The sequence below is a fragment of the Plasmodium knowlesi genome (genome assembly GCF_000006355.2).
Source record: "Plasmodium knowlesi strain H genome assembly, chromosome: 6".
NCBI lineage: Eukaryota > Apicomplexa > Aconoidasida > Haemosporida > Plasmodiidae > Plasmodium > Plasmodium knowlesi.
This window is the reverse complement of record NC_011907.2, coordinates 1,035,271-1,053,361: the sequence shown is the minus strand read 5'-3', so window position 1 is coordinate 1,053,361 and position 18,091 is coordinate 1,035,271. Positions and strand designations below refer to the sequence as shown.

Here is an 18,091-nt window from a genome sequence, read left to right as displayed (position 1 = left end):
TAGGTTGCGGGATTTAATATTTTTTCGGTGTATGTGTAAGATTTCGCATGTAGGTTGCGGGATTCAATATTTTACGGTGTATGTGGGATTTAATATTTTACGGTGTATATGTAAGATTTTCTATTTAGGTTGCGGGATTTATAATATTTTTACGGTGTACATGTGTAGGATTTCGTATTTAGGTTGCGGGATATAATATTTTTACGGTGTATATGTGTAAGATTTCGTATTTAGGTTGTGGGATATAATATTTTACGGTGTATATGTGTAAGATTTCGTATTTAGGTTGCGGGATTTAATATTTTACGGTGTGTATGTGTAAGATTTCGTATTTAGGTTACAGGATTTAATATTTCACGGTGTATATGTGTAAGATTTCGTATTTAGGTTGCAGGATTTAATATTTTACGGTGTATATGTGTAAGATTTCGTATTTAGGTTGCAGGATATAATATTTTAGGGTGTATTTAAGATTTCGAATTTCGGTTGCAGGATATAATATTTTAAGAGTGTATATGTGTATGATTGTGCATTTAGGTTGTGCGATTTAATATTTTACGTTGTATATGTGTAAGATTTTGTATTCAGGTTGCGGGATTTAATATTTTACGTTGTATATGTAGGATTTCGCATTTAGGTTGCGGGATATAATATTTTACGGTGTATATGTAAGATTTAATATTTTGCGGTGTATTTGTAAGATTTCGTATTTTTAGGTTGCGGGATTTAATATTTTTACGGTGCATATGTGTAGGATTTCGCATTTTTAGGTTGTGGGATTTAATATTTTTACGGTGTATATGTGTAGGATTTCATATTTAGGTTGCGGGATTTAACTTATAAGAACAACAATTATGACCCGCAATTTAGATGTTTTACGGGAAGATTCTTTTTTTTTTTTTTTTTGTACAAGAAAAAAAAAAATAATAATAATAAAAGAAAAAAAATAACACTGCAACAATCTTTAGAAAAGAATTTCTTTTTTTTTCTTTTTTTTTTTTTCTCTCTTGGTGCAGGTAAACAGAAATTTATAACGTGAGTTTAGTTACTATTATATACTAGGATACACTTTTATGAACAACTTTTCCAGACTCCCGGTATTTCATAGAAATTATTTTACTCCCTATAATTTAGTGTGCTCCATTTAATACAGAAAAAATGTGGAAGAAAATTGGTAAAAATTGAAAAAGAAATATTTTAGGTCCATTCCTTTTTTTTTCTTTCTTTCTTTTTTTCTCTTTTTAGGAAAATTTTTCCGTATTTATGCAAATTATTTTAATTATTTCGACCGTAAGTCCGTCTCTTATAATAAAAAATTGGAAGGAATTTAATTTTCTTCTTCCATTCATTTATTGCACTTTTTTCTTTTTTTTTTTTTCTTCTTTTTTACTTCCGCTTATAGTATTATGCCCCAATATTACATTGCGATTATTTCGTAACTACGTTGTGTAAATCTTATTATATTAATAACGCTATTTTTTATGTTTAAAATCCACAAAATTGGCAGCATGTAATTCCCAGTGAACCACTTTTCTTTTCTTCTTTTTTTCTTTTTCTTTGATGTAGAAATATTATACGCATGTTAACTTATGCGCTAAAGTGAATGCGAGAAAAAAAAGAGTAAAAGAGCCATTGAACCATTTAAGCAGGAAATTCCTACTACCAAATGAATACATCTAAGAGTGCTGCAGATAAAATAATGAATAATAAAAAAGGAAAAAATATATATATTCTGCTTTAACTGAATATTTAACGAGTTACACACAGAAAGGGGTGGCAAGGAAAATGCTCTATCCGAAGGATCGTCGTTTGTCGGTGTACCCTTTACCTATTGTGTACTTTATCCTGCTTTGGACTGTGTCCTTGGTACGTGGAAGTTGTGAGAAACATGTTCCCTTTTTTTCTTCTTCCTTTTTTCTTTCATCTGCTCTACAGCAGTGTATGGGATTATGATATATACCTTTGTCCAAATTTATCATTGCAAACCTTCTCTACTAGCTTTTCCCGTTTCAGCATCATCTTCTTTAATATTCTCCATTGCGTTCACAATATTTGGTGATTCTATTTTATTTTTTTATTTTTTATTTTTTTGGGGGTATTTTAATTTATTTCAATTTTACTTTACTACATTCTAATTTATTCTATTTTATTTTATAATACCTTAATTTATTTCATTATACCCCATTTCTTTCTACTTCATTTGGTTTTACTTTACTCCATTTCGTTCTAATTTATTCCATTCTTCCTTAGTTTATTATACTTTATTCTTTTCTATTTTATTTTGTTCTCTTCTTTGTAGAGCTTAAATGGAGAAAGGCAGGTAGGGACCTGGACAAGGGCATACCCATCTGGGTGTGCAAGAAGTTTGTCCGAGTTATCGCTCTTTTCAGATGATTTTACATTCAGTGAAAACCAGGACACGAATAAAAATCACAGCACTTCCAGAAATGGCCACAATAACATGAAGCAGGAGGGGCATCCACGTGCAGGGATACATGCAGTGGGCAGGAGATCCGATGGGACTCTGATGGACAGGTCCGATAGGACTCTGGTTGACAGGTCCAATGGTAGTCTGATTGACAGGTCCGATGGGACTCTGATGGACAGATCTGATGGGACTCTGATGGACAGATCCGATAGGTCCCTGCTTGACAGGTCCGATAGGTCTCTGCTTGACAGGTCCGATAGGTCTCTGCTTGACAGGTCCGATGGGACTCTGGTTGACAGGTCCGATGGGACTCTGGTTGACAGATCCGATAGGACTCTGGTTGACAGATCCGATGGCAGTCTGCTTGACAGGTCCGATAGGACGCTGATTGACAGATCCGATGAAAGTCTACACAATGCATCTGATAGGAATGTTCTGGACAAGTTTAATAGGAATGTGCTTAACAAGTTCGATAGGAATGTGCGTGACAAGTTTGATAGGAATGTTCTGGACACGTTTAATAGGAATGTGCTTGATAAGTTTGATAGGAATGTTCTGGACAAGTTCGATAGGAATGTACATGACGAGTTCGATAGGACTTTGACTGACAGGTCCGATGGGACTCTGCTTGACAGATCCGATGGCAGTCTGCTTGACAGGTCCGATGGGACTCTGATGGACAGATCCGATGGGACTCTGATGGACAGATCCGATGGGACTCTGATGGACAGATCCGATGGGACTCTGATGGACAGATCCGATGGCAGTCTGCTTGACAGATCCGATAGGACTCTAGTTGACAGATCCGATGGCAGTCTGCTTGACAAATCCGATAGGACTCTAGTTGACAGATCCGATAGGACTCTGATTGACAGATCCGATGGCAGTCTGCTTGACAAGTCTGATAGGAATTTCATTGACCGTTCCGATGGGACTCTGATGGACAGGTCCGATAGGACTCTGGTTGACAGGTCCGATGGTAGTCTGCTTGACAAATCCGATAGGACTCTGGTTGACAGATCCGATGAAACTCTACTCGATGCATCTGATAGGAATGTGCTTGACAACTTCGATAGGAATGTTATGGACAAGTTCGACAGGAATGTTCTGGACAAGTTCAATAGGAATGTGCTTGATAAGTTTGATAGGAATGTTCTGGACAAGTTTAATAGAAATGTGCTTGATAGGTTTGATAGGAATGTTCTGGACAAGTTTAATAGGAATGTGCTTGATAAATTTGATAGGAATGTGTGTGACAAGTTCGATAGGAACGTTCTGGAGAGGTTTAATAGGAATGTGCGTGACAAGTTCGATAGGAATGTGCGTGACAAGTTCAATAGGAATGTGCTTGATAAGTTTGATAGGAGTATGCCCGGCAGATCGGAAGCGAGAAGAAATGAGAAGCCCTACCCTTATCGAAATTATGGAGCGTACCCTTATACAACTTATGTAAGTTACACTTATCCAACGTATGTAGGTTACACGTATCCAGCGTATGTAGGTTACCCTTATCAAACTTATGCATATTATCCTCATCACACTTATGAAGATAACACTTACCAAACGTATGGAGGTTACCCCGAACCAAGTTATGGAACTGAATCAAACCAACACTGCGGAACTACGTACCCTAATTGGAGGAACCATATCCAAGAAAGGTACAAATCAATGCTCCCATATGGTTGCACCCCCCAAGACATTTCCAGAGATCTTACGGACGCAGAAATATTGAACATGCCGTACGAATTCCTCTATCCTCCAAGGATTAGTAAAAGAAAGGCATTTATTTTATATTTTTACTATGGGATATATTTAGAAAGGAATTACTACGTCATGGTGGAAGATCTGAACAAATGGTTTTCCAGCGTAGCAGAAGCCAATAATTTGCCAGATGATTACAAGTTAAAATGGTGGGAAGAATGCAACAAAGAACTGCTGTACGATTTGGAATGCATTCAGAGGACATGTGAAAATTTTTTTCGCAAATTTGTTGATAAAAGAAGAGGAAAATATATATGGACTGTACCATTTGAAAATCTACTATATGGTTTTCACAAGTTAACACATAGAAGTATTAACCGAAACAAGGAGAAATGGACTAATATTTTGGCAGAGGAAGTGAAAACCTATAGCAGGAGGGAAAAGAGGAAGCATAATACTAAATGAGCACAAAAGGTGGAAGTTCGAAAAGAGGAGGGAGAAAAAGACGGTGGGGGAGTTGTGTTTGGTGGCTCGATATCTTACATTATTCAACGAAGGAATGAAACCATATGGGCTCTCCTCTATGCATTTCCTGCCTCCCCCTCTATAATTACAACCTGAATGCGTCCATGGGATGATTGTTCCATACCTCCCTTTCTTGTAAGAGCAATGCTAAGTTCATAGAGTGTTGCATCTTCTGCCCAACAGAAGGCTACTTACATGATTGTAATGGCTTATTTACGATTTCACCTATTTATTATTGTATCAATTTACTATTATACTTATTTGGAATATTGCCCCCCCCTCGTGGTGACCTTCCACTCTCATTGGCCTATGTATGATTATACCTATTTATTATTGTATCAATTTATTATTACACCTATTTGGAAAATGGTCCATTTAGGGTGATCTACTTTTAAAGGCCTATATATGATTATTTATTCTTGTATGCAACTTCTCCTATCCCCTTTTTTTTGGCGCATAGTCATCATATGGTCATATACTGATAAACCTAGGTGCTACCCACCCTTTTCGAATGGCCCAGCGCACCTAACCTGAACTAAATAATGAACACCATGAAGCCACCTAATCGAAATGAATAATAATTAATACACATAGATGAAACCGAACCGAAATGAATAATAATTCCTCCATTTGGTATTCCGTCCGTGCCGGGAAAGGAATGTGCCCATTCGTGTGATATAGTTTCCGTATATATACTTCCCCTCAACCCCATTTGCCCTGCGCACAAAGTACATAATTTGGGGGGGAATAAAATTAGATTTGGCACTTGGACGGAAAATAGCTCCTTCAGAAAAAGTAATGTACGCACAACTGTTCAGCACACAACTGCTCTAATAATACATCGCAAAACACCACTAATAACGTCTGATTCGGCGGGGAGAAAAACAAAATAGAAAAAAGGCGTCGAAGAAAAAATTATACATAAATGTATTTTAATTTTTCATAGAATTATGAAAAAAGGAGAGAGGGGATTTTGGGGCACTTTTTTTTTTTTTCTTTTTTTTTTTGGTAATGTTTCATAATTATAAGAACAAAGGATTCTATTGAATCCCACTTATATTCCATCCTATGAAGGACTTGAACCTCTGTCGTTCAACTTAATTTGCTCCCTTTCTTTTTATGGGGTAGCGGTGCTGTCGTTGCTCTCATATACAGAAATTTATGTCATTATTATCATATATAGAAGCAGAAAAAAAAACTATAAAAGGGGAGACTTCACATTTATATTATTAACATTCATCACATAGGAATTATTCCTGCCCTAAATTGTGATAATAGGGACAATAAGTGTAATAACGTAGAGTCGGAGCCCACATACACACGCACGCGCGGAGTGTGTGATGAACTTCACATATTTTTCATGGTGGTAAAAAAACATTTATATGTTTCCTCAAATGGGAAAAACAATAATAAAGCAGTTGTGAGGGTTCGTTCATTTGTCCCTACTGCTGGGGGGAGACGTGCTCTCGGCATAAGTGTTGGTGTTATCGTGTAAATGCCTATAATGAGGAAAAATATGTGCTAATCTAAAGGCAAAGTTCTCAGAAGAAAAAAACAAAACAATAGAATATACCACCCCATTTGTCACACGGCTGTAAAACGGAATTTATTGAATTTGAGAAAAAAGGAGAACGTCCAAAATTAACAATTGCTCAGGTTTCAGAGTTACGGGTTTAGAATTAGGAATCCTGTAATCATAATCATGAACAAGTTGGTCATTAGTCTTCGAACCCTAAAACCTTATACTATAAATGAATAAAGTGTTAAACCATATACACCCAAACCCTAAAATCTCAAGTATACCATATATGCACGGTTAATTTTACTTCGTGCTATTCATACGCAAAGCATCGTGCTTACACGAACATCTAAAATTTTGACTACTCACATTTCGGTCATAGATCCATTTGCATTTTTAAACAATTCAGTGCCTTAATTTTATCATTCCCCCTTTAATTTGTTTCTTCATCTAACAAACAAAATATGCATTTCCTTTAAATATTTTCATATATATCACAAATTCGGAAGGCTCCTTTTTCAAAGAGGCACTTGTGTTATAATGTAGACATATCTTATGGAGCCTTAACGTTTCTGCTTTTAATATGCTATACTCCCTTTTTAATAGTTATGTAATAAAAAGCACCACAGAAAAATGGGAACTTCCAGTACAGGTAAAATATCTAAGGAATGAACTGCTTTTTTTAGAAATATAGACACCGCTTGTGAAAGCAAATGAAAATTGTATTTTATAAGAATTTTAAACTAATTTTTAATAAGTTAATCCCCCTTAGGGTGATTAAATCAAAAGAATAAAAATAGAAGAAAACCTATGATTCTAATCTTAAGTGTATATCAAATTGAGTAAGGCAAAACGAACAATAAACAAAAAGGAATAATAAATGCGTGTGTGTGTGTGTGTGTACGTGTATGTGTACAAGTGATAAGAAAAATCAAAGAGTTCGTATATATATATATATATATACTTTTAATATTATAAATGGATTATTATATATGTATGCAACAAATAGTGAACAAGTATTATATACAGCAGCAATGAAAAGATATATTTTTTAAAAAATATAGTTAAACACTATGGAGAATCTAAATGCAGAATCCATAAAATAAGATATTATGAAAATTTAACCCAGTAAAAATGAATCAAATAAAAAATATAAATGAAAACAAATATAATAAAATTATATAAATGTGTTCTTTTTCTCCAAAACATTAAATAAAAATTAAATATTTTTTAAAAGATATTATATAAAATTTTGACTACTGGTTAAAGTAATCTTCGTATACTTAAAAAATTAATAACATGTGCGTTAGACGATAAATACAATTAACACAATTGTATCATTGATGTATTTATGTACAAACTGGTTATATATGCATAAATAGCATTTATTATATAATATAAACATAAACAAAATTGGAGTCTCCGAAATGGTGCTCTATTTTACAATTATAAAAAATTAACAATTTAAGTAACTATATATTATTATGCATGGCTTACTCAATAAGAAATACAAAATAATATCAAAAATTTTTCTTCTAAAAAAAAATGAAAAAGTAATATTCCCCATATTTATATTAACATTACTCTATATTTATTTTTACTATGTACAAATATACTAATCTGATGAATTCAAATTATTGTCTTCAGGAGATTCACAAATAATGCACTTTTGGTATATGTTTCATTCTTTAATTTTAACACCGTGCTGTCTGAAATTTCTGTGAATTTTTCTTATTCTAATATATGCTTTTAAATAATAGTAAGACAAATTCAAGAGCAATTCACCCGTAATACAAGACATTATGAACATTGGACCGACTGCACTAGTTGTAAGTGTCAACCCTAAGAATATCGAAAAAATGACAGTTTGCATTATAAGTGGCAACATTATTTTGTACCTCCTAAAATAATAAGAAATTACTTCTTTCCTACTTCGAAGTTCCAAAAATTCACGTTCCGCAGAATAATTCCTCGCTTTCATGTAACGCATAAATTTTAATTGAAATTGTACATCCATTTTTTTAAGTGCATTTACGAACTTCTCCATTACACCTCTCTTTACTTTGCTATAATGGTAGTATTCCAATGTGTAAGGAACGTTCTCATTTGGTGGTCGGGGAAGTTTCTCCAAATTTTTATTATTCATTCCGGATTTACTCTGTATTCCATGAACATTATTATTTGGTGGTTTTTTATGTTCTTTATTTCCTCCTCCATATTCAACATTTCCTTCTCTCATATAGTAACCGTCCTCCGGCTCTTTAAGATAATTATCATCTTCATCTATTTCAGAATTCCCCTTTGAAGTTCTATGAATTTTTTCATTTGCTATTTTATCTTTTCTTCTTCCAAAATGATTACCATATTTACTTCTGGATGTTAATTTATCAGTTTTCTCACTAAATCCTGGATTATCCATGTGTTCCCGAGGATTAGGTTTATTCCTCATACTACTTGGGAATCTTTCGTCATAATGATCCTCATCTTTTAGCATATTATGTTTTCTTTCTTTTAAGTTAACATTTCTTTCATGTCTATATTGCTTCCACCTTTCACTTAATAACCTGCTATTCCTTAGCTCTAACTTGTCATATAAACCTATTCTGTTCTCCCATAATTCCCCCGAAATAGCTGACTGCACGAAAGACAAACAAAAAAGTTACATAAAATGTGTAAAACAAAATTCATTCTTGTTCACTTATTTTCACATTAATAAAATGAAGAATATTCTTAAATTGCCCATAATAAATGGACAGCGAAGTATCTAAACTATTAGTCCATAATTAATTACTGTACCCTATAAGAGTTGGGAGATATCCATACTAAGGCACTAAATGTAAGAATTTTAATTAAAGGGAACAGAAATATTTCTTTCATCAATTACTACTTCAGATTTACCATATATTATTTTATAATGAATGAGAAATATCCCCCTTTTTTGGTATTATCAATGTAAAAAAAAAAATTCCTCTATGCATGATATAATTTTCCTTAAGTATATTATAATATTTTTTCCTCGCTAAAACTGAACCATGATAAATTAAATTCATATTTACCATGACTTCTAATAAAATCTAAATAAAAAAAAAAAAAAAAAATGAAAATAGCAAAATCGCAATAAATAAATATTTTGTGTAAATAATTAATACGAAAATATAAAATCACAAAAAAATTAAAATAACATATTCATTGTTAATCGTTAAAATATTTAGAATATAAAAAAATATAATATTTTTCCTGTAAGGCCTTAAATTTTAAAAAACTTTTATGTATTGTATATTTTTACTGGGAAAAGAAAATAAAAATAAGTAAACTTCGACAATCCTACAATAAGTTCAACGGCTCATTTAAAAAATAAAATATATATGAAATGTACGGAACCTTACATTTATAATAATTAAACACTGTGTAAATTTATTAGAGCCATAGGGGTACAGGCTTCACATAGCTTGCTGACATGTAATATTTTCTTTCATATATGAGAAAGCGATTTTTTTTTATAATATTATTTGCCATAATTTAATAAGATAATTTTAACTATAAACATGAGTTCTTTAATTATTAGAGAAAGTAAAAAAAAACAATTATTTTTTTCCCAATTATATAAATTATAAAATGTTGTACTATTATTTTATATATAAGTATACATTTTTATTCACCCCTTCCTTCTTCACTACCCATACATTTTTAAATTAATATTATCAATTACTAATCTCAAATGTATGGGCCTGTACTATTTTTATACATTTAAAAAAAAAAACAAAAATACATAAATAGTGTATTATATATTTCTTTACGCAACAACTATAGGAATCGTTCTTTTTTTCTAATTGGAAAAAATATATTTTATTATCGCAAAGATTTTATGCCTGAAAAAGAAAATCCTTAAATTCATTACTGCGCATTTCTCTTTTTTTTCCTATATATATAAATGTTTTATACACATTATTTGTAAATATTCTTATAAAATGTACTGCAAATTAAATATATAAAATTATATGCAGAAAAGAAAGTTCATATTATATTACAAAAAAAGAACAATTTCACGTTGTGTAGTTATTTTCGTAATTTCCACTAAGGAAAAGGTTAAAAATTTTGTACAATGAAAAGACATGATAATTAATGATAACAAAAATATTTCAGTTTCTTTAATACTTCTTACTCATATTTTTTGGTTCATTTTGTCATTTATGAAATGTGAGATCATCTGAAACTCCCAATATCTTTTCTTTTTTTCTTCTTTTCCTTTTTCTTTAATCCTGTTTTTTGTGTCCGATCAATTTTTAATTTTTTTCTTCAGGACAAATTTGTTAGTAGGGAACATTTCTTTCTGCGGCAACAATTTCTTTTTTTTTTTTTTTTTTTTTTTTTTTTTTTTGGCTAATATGTCCGTGTGGCAAATTTATTATTAATGCATGTTAATTCTTTCTTTCATAGAATTTTTTTCTGTTACAAATTTATTATTAGGGTACATTATTATTTATTTTTTTTGGACAATTTTTTCTGTGTGACAAATTTATTATTAGGGTGCATTTCTTTTAAGTCTTTTGGTATAATTTTTTTTTTTTTAGGGGCGGGGCTAATTTGTCCGTGTAGCAAATTAATTATTAGGGTACATTTTTCTTTTTTTTGACAAATTAATGGCACATTTTTCTCTTTTGGGGACAATTTCTTTTTTTCTTCCATCAATATGTCTTATTCAAATTATTGAAATGGTATTTTTTTTTTTTTTTTTTTTTTGTCAATATAAGAAAAATAAAAAGTTCAAATAAAAAAAAAAGGAAAATTATACAATTCGCCTAAACGAATTTTTCTACTATTGGCTAAAGGACTACACATCCTACAAGCCAATAAAAGGAAATACACTTGTATTGACTTATTACAAATACAAAAAAATTAATTCTAATTTAGATATTTAAATAAAGACGCATAGTACAAGTAATTGTCATAGTGCTGTTAAATCATTCTTGCGAACGCTTCATATACTTTCTCATTTACTGCATTAAGCAAAATGACAAAAATTCCATCAGCTGTACTATCACAATTCTCCTTACTTACCCAAGTAGCATTATGAATAATCCAGGGGTGTAAATTGTTGCATGTGCTCAATATCTAAAGAAGAAATAAAAGGAATAATGCAGAATGGTGTAATATTTCTTCATAAATGAAATTTTGCTTTTGAAATTTGAATTACCGTTAGGCATTAGAGGGGTTCTGTGAATATCATCAGAATATTCCACGAACTCATCAAATGTAGCTTCTTCTTCATAACTGTACGAACAAGGAAGTGTGCATTTATTATATATTGGTACATATATGTCTATATATGTATACGTGCATGCATATAATGATTTCACATTTTTACTCTCCTTAAAATTGCACACATGGAATATATAGAATTAATTGTGCATTAACAGCATTTTCTATTTTATTTTTTATTTTAATTGTTAATCTAGCTTCCACTCTAATTCTTATTCTTATTCTAATTTTTATATTATTTTTTGGTTACTCATTCGAGGCTGCATTCCATGAGGCAAATAGTAGCAGTATTATCAGAAACGCTCCCCCCGTGGCAAAATAAACTATGCCTGCAAAAAAGAATATTGATTACAAAAAAATTTATAACATTCCTAAAATGAATTTATTTTCAATGTACGTAACATCTTTGTCTATTGATCATCTTTTCCTGTATACCTGTGGAGCTTCCTTTTGTAAAGCACTCGTATGATGGATCTTCAAATTCCTTTTTCATGCAATTATAAAATTCATAAGAATAGAGCTCAAAATAATTCAAACAAAAATCCGATATTGAACAACATAAATTTTTACTCCTCTCCCTTGAACAAGTGCTCGATAACATTCTGTCTTCTATAGTGTTACAGTATTTTACGGATGCCCTATTATTGCATTTGTTTACTTCAGACATAAGGATAATTTTTTCCCTTGTTGCTTTGACATCTCTGTGTTCGTATTGGTCTCTATTTAATTTACGATTATTCAAATTATTATGACTATATAATTCGTTACTATTTGAATTTCTCATAAAATCCCCTTTACTCATATCTTCCGAACTCTTTATTTCAGGATTTCTGACATTATCCCTGTGATGTCCTTCTGTATCTATAGTTTGATCAGAACTTGTTTGATCTGAACTTGTTTGATCAGAACTTGTGTGATCAGAACTTGTGTGATCTGAACTTGTTTGATCTGAACTTGTATGATCAGAACTTGTTTGGTCTGAACTTGTGTGATCAGAACTTGCTTGATCATTCAACATGTCATTATTCATAAAATCGTGCTTCTGAAAATCCTTTTCGTTTCCTCCATTTTTATTTTCTAAACCGTGAGTTGTATTATCAATAGTTTTATGTACACTTTCGTTTGATTTCAAACTTTCAGCTCCACTCAACGCAGTTGCACCCTCATTTTGCTTATTGCCAGATCCAGGAACATTACCATTATCAGAAGCAACACTAACATTCTGTTCGGGAGTGAGAGTACTACCTCCTGCGGTTTCTGTATCCTTCTCCATATGAGTTTCCCCCAAAGTTGCTCTTTCATCAGTATGTGGCCCAAGTGACCCCTGTGACCTATCATCTGTATCTTGCTTACCCTTTACTTCTATATCTTTCTGGGGATCAGCCTTCTCACCATCTTCCTTAGGTTCAGTATCAGTGCCATTATGAACTTCACCATTTTCCCCAGCGAGAGCATGGGACGCAGAGGTACTGGGACCACTATCCTTACCCCCAACACTAGGAACATCGGAAGAAACAGTTGGACCAGGAGCCTTACCATCTCCACCCGCAGCACCATCCATCTGGGTTCCTTCCTTATTTTCTTCTGTTACTGTATTTGGAGTTTTGTCTGCTGAATGCAGAACAGCTGATTCTGTAGCAGCAGCTTCAGCAGGGGGAACTTTATCATGACCTTGACCAGCTGATAGAGCAGGAACACCTGCCTTCTCATCTACACTACGAGAAGCAGGAGCACCTGATTGAGAACCTGGATCAGCTTCATTTGTGCTAGACTTACCTTCACCTTTGTTAACACTTTTGTGTGCAGAATCCTCCTGAACCTTCCCCTCCCCGCTACTACTTTTTACAGCTTCAGTTATCGGATTAGAACTGGCTGCCTTAGATTCAACACCACTTCCTACATTTTTCACATTTTCCTGGGTATTCTTTCTAGCCTCCTCCACGACACAAGGGCATAAATGATTATATAAATTATCACGTTTGTTAATTTCATTCTCAAAAGTCGCCTCTTTAAATCCATTTAATTCCTGTTTTAGTATATCATAAGCTGTTGCGATATTTTCCGTCCCGATTTTTTGTGTCTTCTTTACACTTGAAAATTTTGTTGACAAAACATCCCATTGTTTTTTTTTCCTTGTTATCCATTGATCATATGATTTACAGGCATCATGGCACAGAGGCAACATACATATTGCCATATTATTATAGTATAATTTACTAGCACATTTTTCATTTAGTTTCCCCTGTTCTTTGGGTAATTCTGACATATAATCTCTTCCCCATTCTCGAATCCATCTGTATATCTGGGGTTCTACTTTTAACGTAACATCTTTTTTACAAATCCACACAAATTTCTCCTTTAATCTGCTCCTAATTGAGAACATCATTGCTCTCCATATATGTTCCTTAGATTCATTCCACCATTGTTTACGATCCTGCTTGGCCTTTTCATCAGTTCCAAAGATGCTGCGCAAATTATTTTCCACTACTTGGGAATACCCAATACCTTCCATATTAGTTCCCATAATTATGTCTCCAAAATCCCCCAACCCCCATCTTATATCCTTACAGAATTCTTTGTTATATTGGTAGTTATTCTTCTTTAATAATAAATCGCCCTCCACAGCAGCATCATACATAAGTTTCCTTTTCAAATTTAATTTCAGAAATGTTATATCATTATGAGAATGTGTCCTTGTATTATTTACTAAATTCGTAAGTTCCTTCATACATAATTGATATCTTCGATCTGATATACAAATATCCTTCTCAGCTGGACAGTCCCAATCTCTTTCCCCGCGTTTTCTCTTATCATTACACTTGTCCATTACATTGTTTTGAAGAAAAGTTTGATTAATAACTCCATTAGACATTCTTTCCTTTCGATTCATACGATAAGGATGGTCACCGCCTTTTGAGGAATTTTCAAGAAAATTCCCCTCATCCTCAGTTCCCAATTCAACAACATTATCAATGATCCCATCTGGGTGGCCACTGCCAGATATATCATAATCCAACATGACCATATTCCTTGCACCTTCCCCCTTATTAGTTTTATTATCAGTTTTATGTTCCCCATTTGCTTTATCATCTATATAATTGTTGTCTGCAACATTTTGCGCCTCGTAAGTGGATTCCTTCAAAATGCGGTTAATTCTTTTTCCTTTCATTTGTTCATATTTTGTATTTAGTTCCTCTACGTTATATTTATATTTTACATTTTCCTCAATCTTCACTCTTCTGCTTCTATCAGTTCCTTGTAACCATTGTTCTATTTGATCGTTGTCCATATAATGATGTCCTGTAGCTAATTTATAACCATTTTCATTTTTCACGTATTCATTTTCGCATTCTAGTAAAAGGATTCCATTCATTCGTTCAAATAATACATTATTAGCCTAAAAGAAAAAGAAAGAGAACAGATTATACTAATCACGATTCTTAGCTTTCTTCATTTTGTTCCCCTCTTCTTCTAGTATAATTAAATGGTCCCCCTTTTTTTTTTTTTTTTTTTCTTTTTCTTCATGATAATTTATTAGTCTGATAAAAAAAATTTTCCTTCATTACCTTGTGTGACAATAATAAAACTAGGAGAAAAAATAAAGGACGTTTTTTTTTTCCTTCCATTGTATTTAAAAATAAGTGTATACGTGGTTATATTATACAAAGCACATTCAGGGGGGCGTATACGCAAATTATGTAGCTAGGTGTTCTACACATATAACTGAACATGTAAAAGCACAGAACAAATTTGAACGCATGTATATAAAAAGAAGACGAAAAAGAAAAGTACGCAGAACTAAATTATATGAACCTACATATATATGGGGGGTGTAAAACACATCAAATGTTGTGACTCTGCTGTGGGTAATTCTTTATTACAATTTCCTATTACGACATTTAAACCCCCTTTTTAAAATTTTTTTTTTTTCTTTCATTAGAACAAGGCACTTTACGCGTACACATTAATGCAACATCTGTAGTACTCTTTTTTTTTTTCATTAGAACAAGGCATTTTACGTGTACACATTAATGCAACACCTGTAGTACTATTCTTTTTTTTCATTAGAACAAGGTACTTTACGCGTACACATTCATGCAACACCCGTAGTACTTTTTTTTTTCTTCTTTTTTAAACCATTACCAATATTTTTTTGCGTTTCCAACAATCCAAAATTTCTATTTTTTCTGTTTTCATCTAATAAAAAAAAAAGTAGAAATGTGAATAGTTACCGTAGAAAAATTCCCCTTTCTCTTAAACAATTAGAAATATTACTCCGTAACCATCTCCTGTTTACAGGTAATAAATGAAAAAAAAAAAAAAAGATGTCAATAAATGCAAAGATTTTTTTATCTTCTTTTTTTTCTTCTTTTTATCTTTCTTCTTTCATTACACAAGTAACCTATAGTATACCCCCCAATGTGTAGTAGATATAGTGTGCAGGAGAAAGGAAGAAAAAGGAAAAATTGATTCTATAAGTACACAAATCGTGTACATGGTTAATAGTTTTTTTTTGGGGGGGATGTGGTGTGCAGATAAAGGAAGAAAAGGAAGAAATCTGTACCATGAGCACACAAATCTTTTACAACGTTAATAGTTTTTTTTTTTTTTTTTTGGATGTGGTGTGCATAGAAAGGAAAAAAAGGGAAAATTGATTCCACAAGTACACAAATCGTGTAGATGGTTAATAGTTTTTTGGGGGGGGAATGTGATGTGCAGAGAAAGGAAGAAAAGGAAGAAATCTGTACCATGAGCACACAAATATTGTACATCGTTAATATTTTTTTTTTTTTTTTTTTTTGGATGTGGTGTGCGGGAAAAAAAAAATGGAAAAATTGATTCCATGAACACACAATTAGTGCACATGGTTATGAAAATTTATAGAGGGGGTAGATGCGCAAAAGGAAGAAGAAGAAAAAAAAAATGTTTACTCCATGAGCGCACAAGTAGTGTACATAACTAAGGAATTTTTGTTCTAGATAGGGTTTGCAAAGGAGAAAAAATATTCCCAAATTTTCAGCCCCCCTTTAATATTTATAAATTTTATTCAAATTAGATGCTCGCTTAATCTATAAATATTAATAAACTGCAGATATTTAATGATATGAAAATTTTATTTATATATATTATCTATTTATAAGTGTTAGTAGCCCAAAACATATATAAAATTACTACCCAATGGTACACTTTTGTGAGCGCGTTTTTTTTCCCCCCCTATATTACAAGCAACTGCTAATAGAGTTGCTGTCGGAACAGAAAGAAGCAATATATTCTTCATAACCTTAGATCTGAAAAATGAACAAATGTTTTTTTTTTTAATTATTTGTACTTCAATTCTTTCATTACGAATTATTGCGAATTATACGCTATTTAATGGTATCCCTCTTCTTTAGTGTTTTCAATTAATTCCGTGTTTAGCCCGTTCCTCTTTATCCTTAGGATTATTCTACAATTCATAATTCCATAGCACGGGAAATATCGCATGTACGCACATATATAAAGAAATGTAAAATGCTCTCACTTGCGAAGGTTACTTCATTATTTTCTTTTTCAATTCAGTTAAAAAAAAACTGAGCTAACAAGATGTGCAATTTCCATAATTAAGAACCAAAATAAAATAGGCAGTTTTCACTTCATTCTTGAAAAGTGGAACGTTGTGTTCGACCATTTCCTCCGTCAAAAATCACATTGTCATATAAATGAAAAAAAAAAAAAAAAAAAGGATGAACAGTTATTTTAAGACTTGTTCTTATTAAAATATTATACAAACAGGTATAATTTCTCAAAAATTCAATACCATGTATAAGTTAAACAAAGAGGAGCGTACATGAATATACATGATTGGAAAAAAAATTACTATATAATGGTAATGTGCACCATTATAATGATAGTTCTTCGCCCGCTGTACGAGGACTGCATGAAATCTCTGTTGTGGAATTCATGTGTTCGCACTTTTTTTTTTTTCTTTTTTCCGCAATCCAATTCAATCAACATATTATATTCATTCTCTAGAAAAATGAAAAAACCTCAGCGTTATGTAGAATAAATTTGCAAATTAATAAAAGAAAAAATATATATATATATAAGCCTTAATATTTAAAAAAAACGAATACACTAATATTGTAATTGTCATGTGTTCTGCGAAATGTGTGCTACAACCATCTTTTGTGAAATTTTAAAAGTGGCCTCACCTTCGACTACTCGTGTGACTAATTAGGGGCATACTTCCTTTTAACATCCATACAATTATCTCCACGAAAAAAGGAAACACACAAATATTAATATACCCATATTTTTATTTCATATATTATTGAAGAACAAATTCCCCTTTTTTGCTAAAATTGAATTCGAGAGATCCCTAAAAAGGGGAATGTATCATTGAACCTATTTAGGAAAAGAAGTTATAGAACACCTTCTAACGGTGGAATAAAAAAAATGCTACATACTAAATGAATAGTCTATCAACCATCGTTTCCTTTAATTTTTAGTGAATGATGAATTTCTTCCTAAGGGCAAAGGGACATTTTGTTCTCGTCATAAATACATGTGTGTATTTGAATAAAATTCAATTTCATCTGAACTATTCCAATTATAGAACAACTATTAACCGCATCTATTTATTACTTCTCTTAACATGTACGAATTTTTATGTAACAGGC

The 18,091-nt window shown here is 32.1% G+C and overlaps 3 protein-coding genes across 3 annotated transcripts; 1 reads left to right on the top strand and 2 right to left on the bottom strand.

Annotated features, from left to right (window-relative positions):
- Window positions 1-1,785: 1,785 nt before the first annotated feature.
- Window positions 1,786-4,594, top strand: PKNH_0623700 (Plasmodium exported protein (PHIST), unknown function; the record flags this gene model as incomplete). The annotated part of the gene is made up of 2 exons (XM_002261870.1): window positions 1,786-1,866; window positions 2,300-4,594. The coding sequence occupies 2 exons, from the start codon at window positions 1,786-1,788 to the stop codon at window positions 4,592-4,594; spliced, it is 2,376 nt and encodes a 791-aa protein (XP_002261906.1).
- A 3,260-nt stretch (window positions 4,595-7,854) lies between these two features.
- Window positions 7,855-9,050, bottom strand: PKNH_0623600 (Plasmodium exported protein, unknown function; the record flags this gene model as incomplete). The annotated part of the gene is made up of 2 exons (XM_039113753.1): window positions 7,855-8,808; window positions 8,970-9,050. The coding sequence occupies 2 exons, from the start codon at window positions 9,048-9,050 to the stop codon at window positions 7,855-7,857; spliced, it is 1,035 nt and encodes a 344-aa protein (XP_038969552.1).
- A 2,191-nt stretch (window positions 9,051-11,241) lies between these two features.
- PKNH_0623500 (duffy binding protein alpha) lies at window positions 11,242-15,058 on the bottom strand (the record flags this gene model as incomplete). Its single annotated transcript, XM_039113751.1, has 5 exons — window positions 11,242-11,285; window positions 11,368-11,444; window positions 11,683-11,761; window positions 11,868-14,829; window positions 14,999-15,058. 5 exons carry the CDS (start codon window positions 15,056-15,058, stop codon window positions 11,242-11,244), a joined length of 3,222 nt encoding a protein of 1,073 aa, XP_038969551.1.
- Between the last annotated feature and the right edge of the window lie 3,033 nt (window positions 15,059-18,091).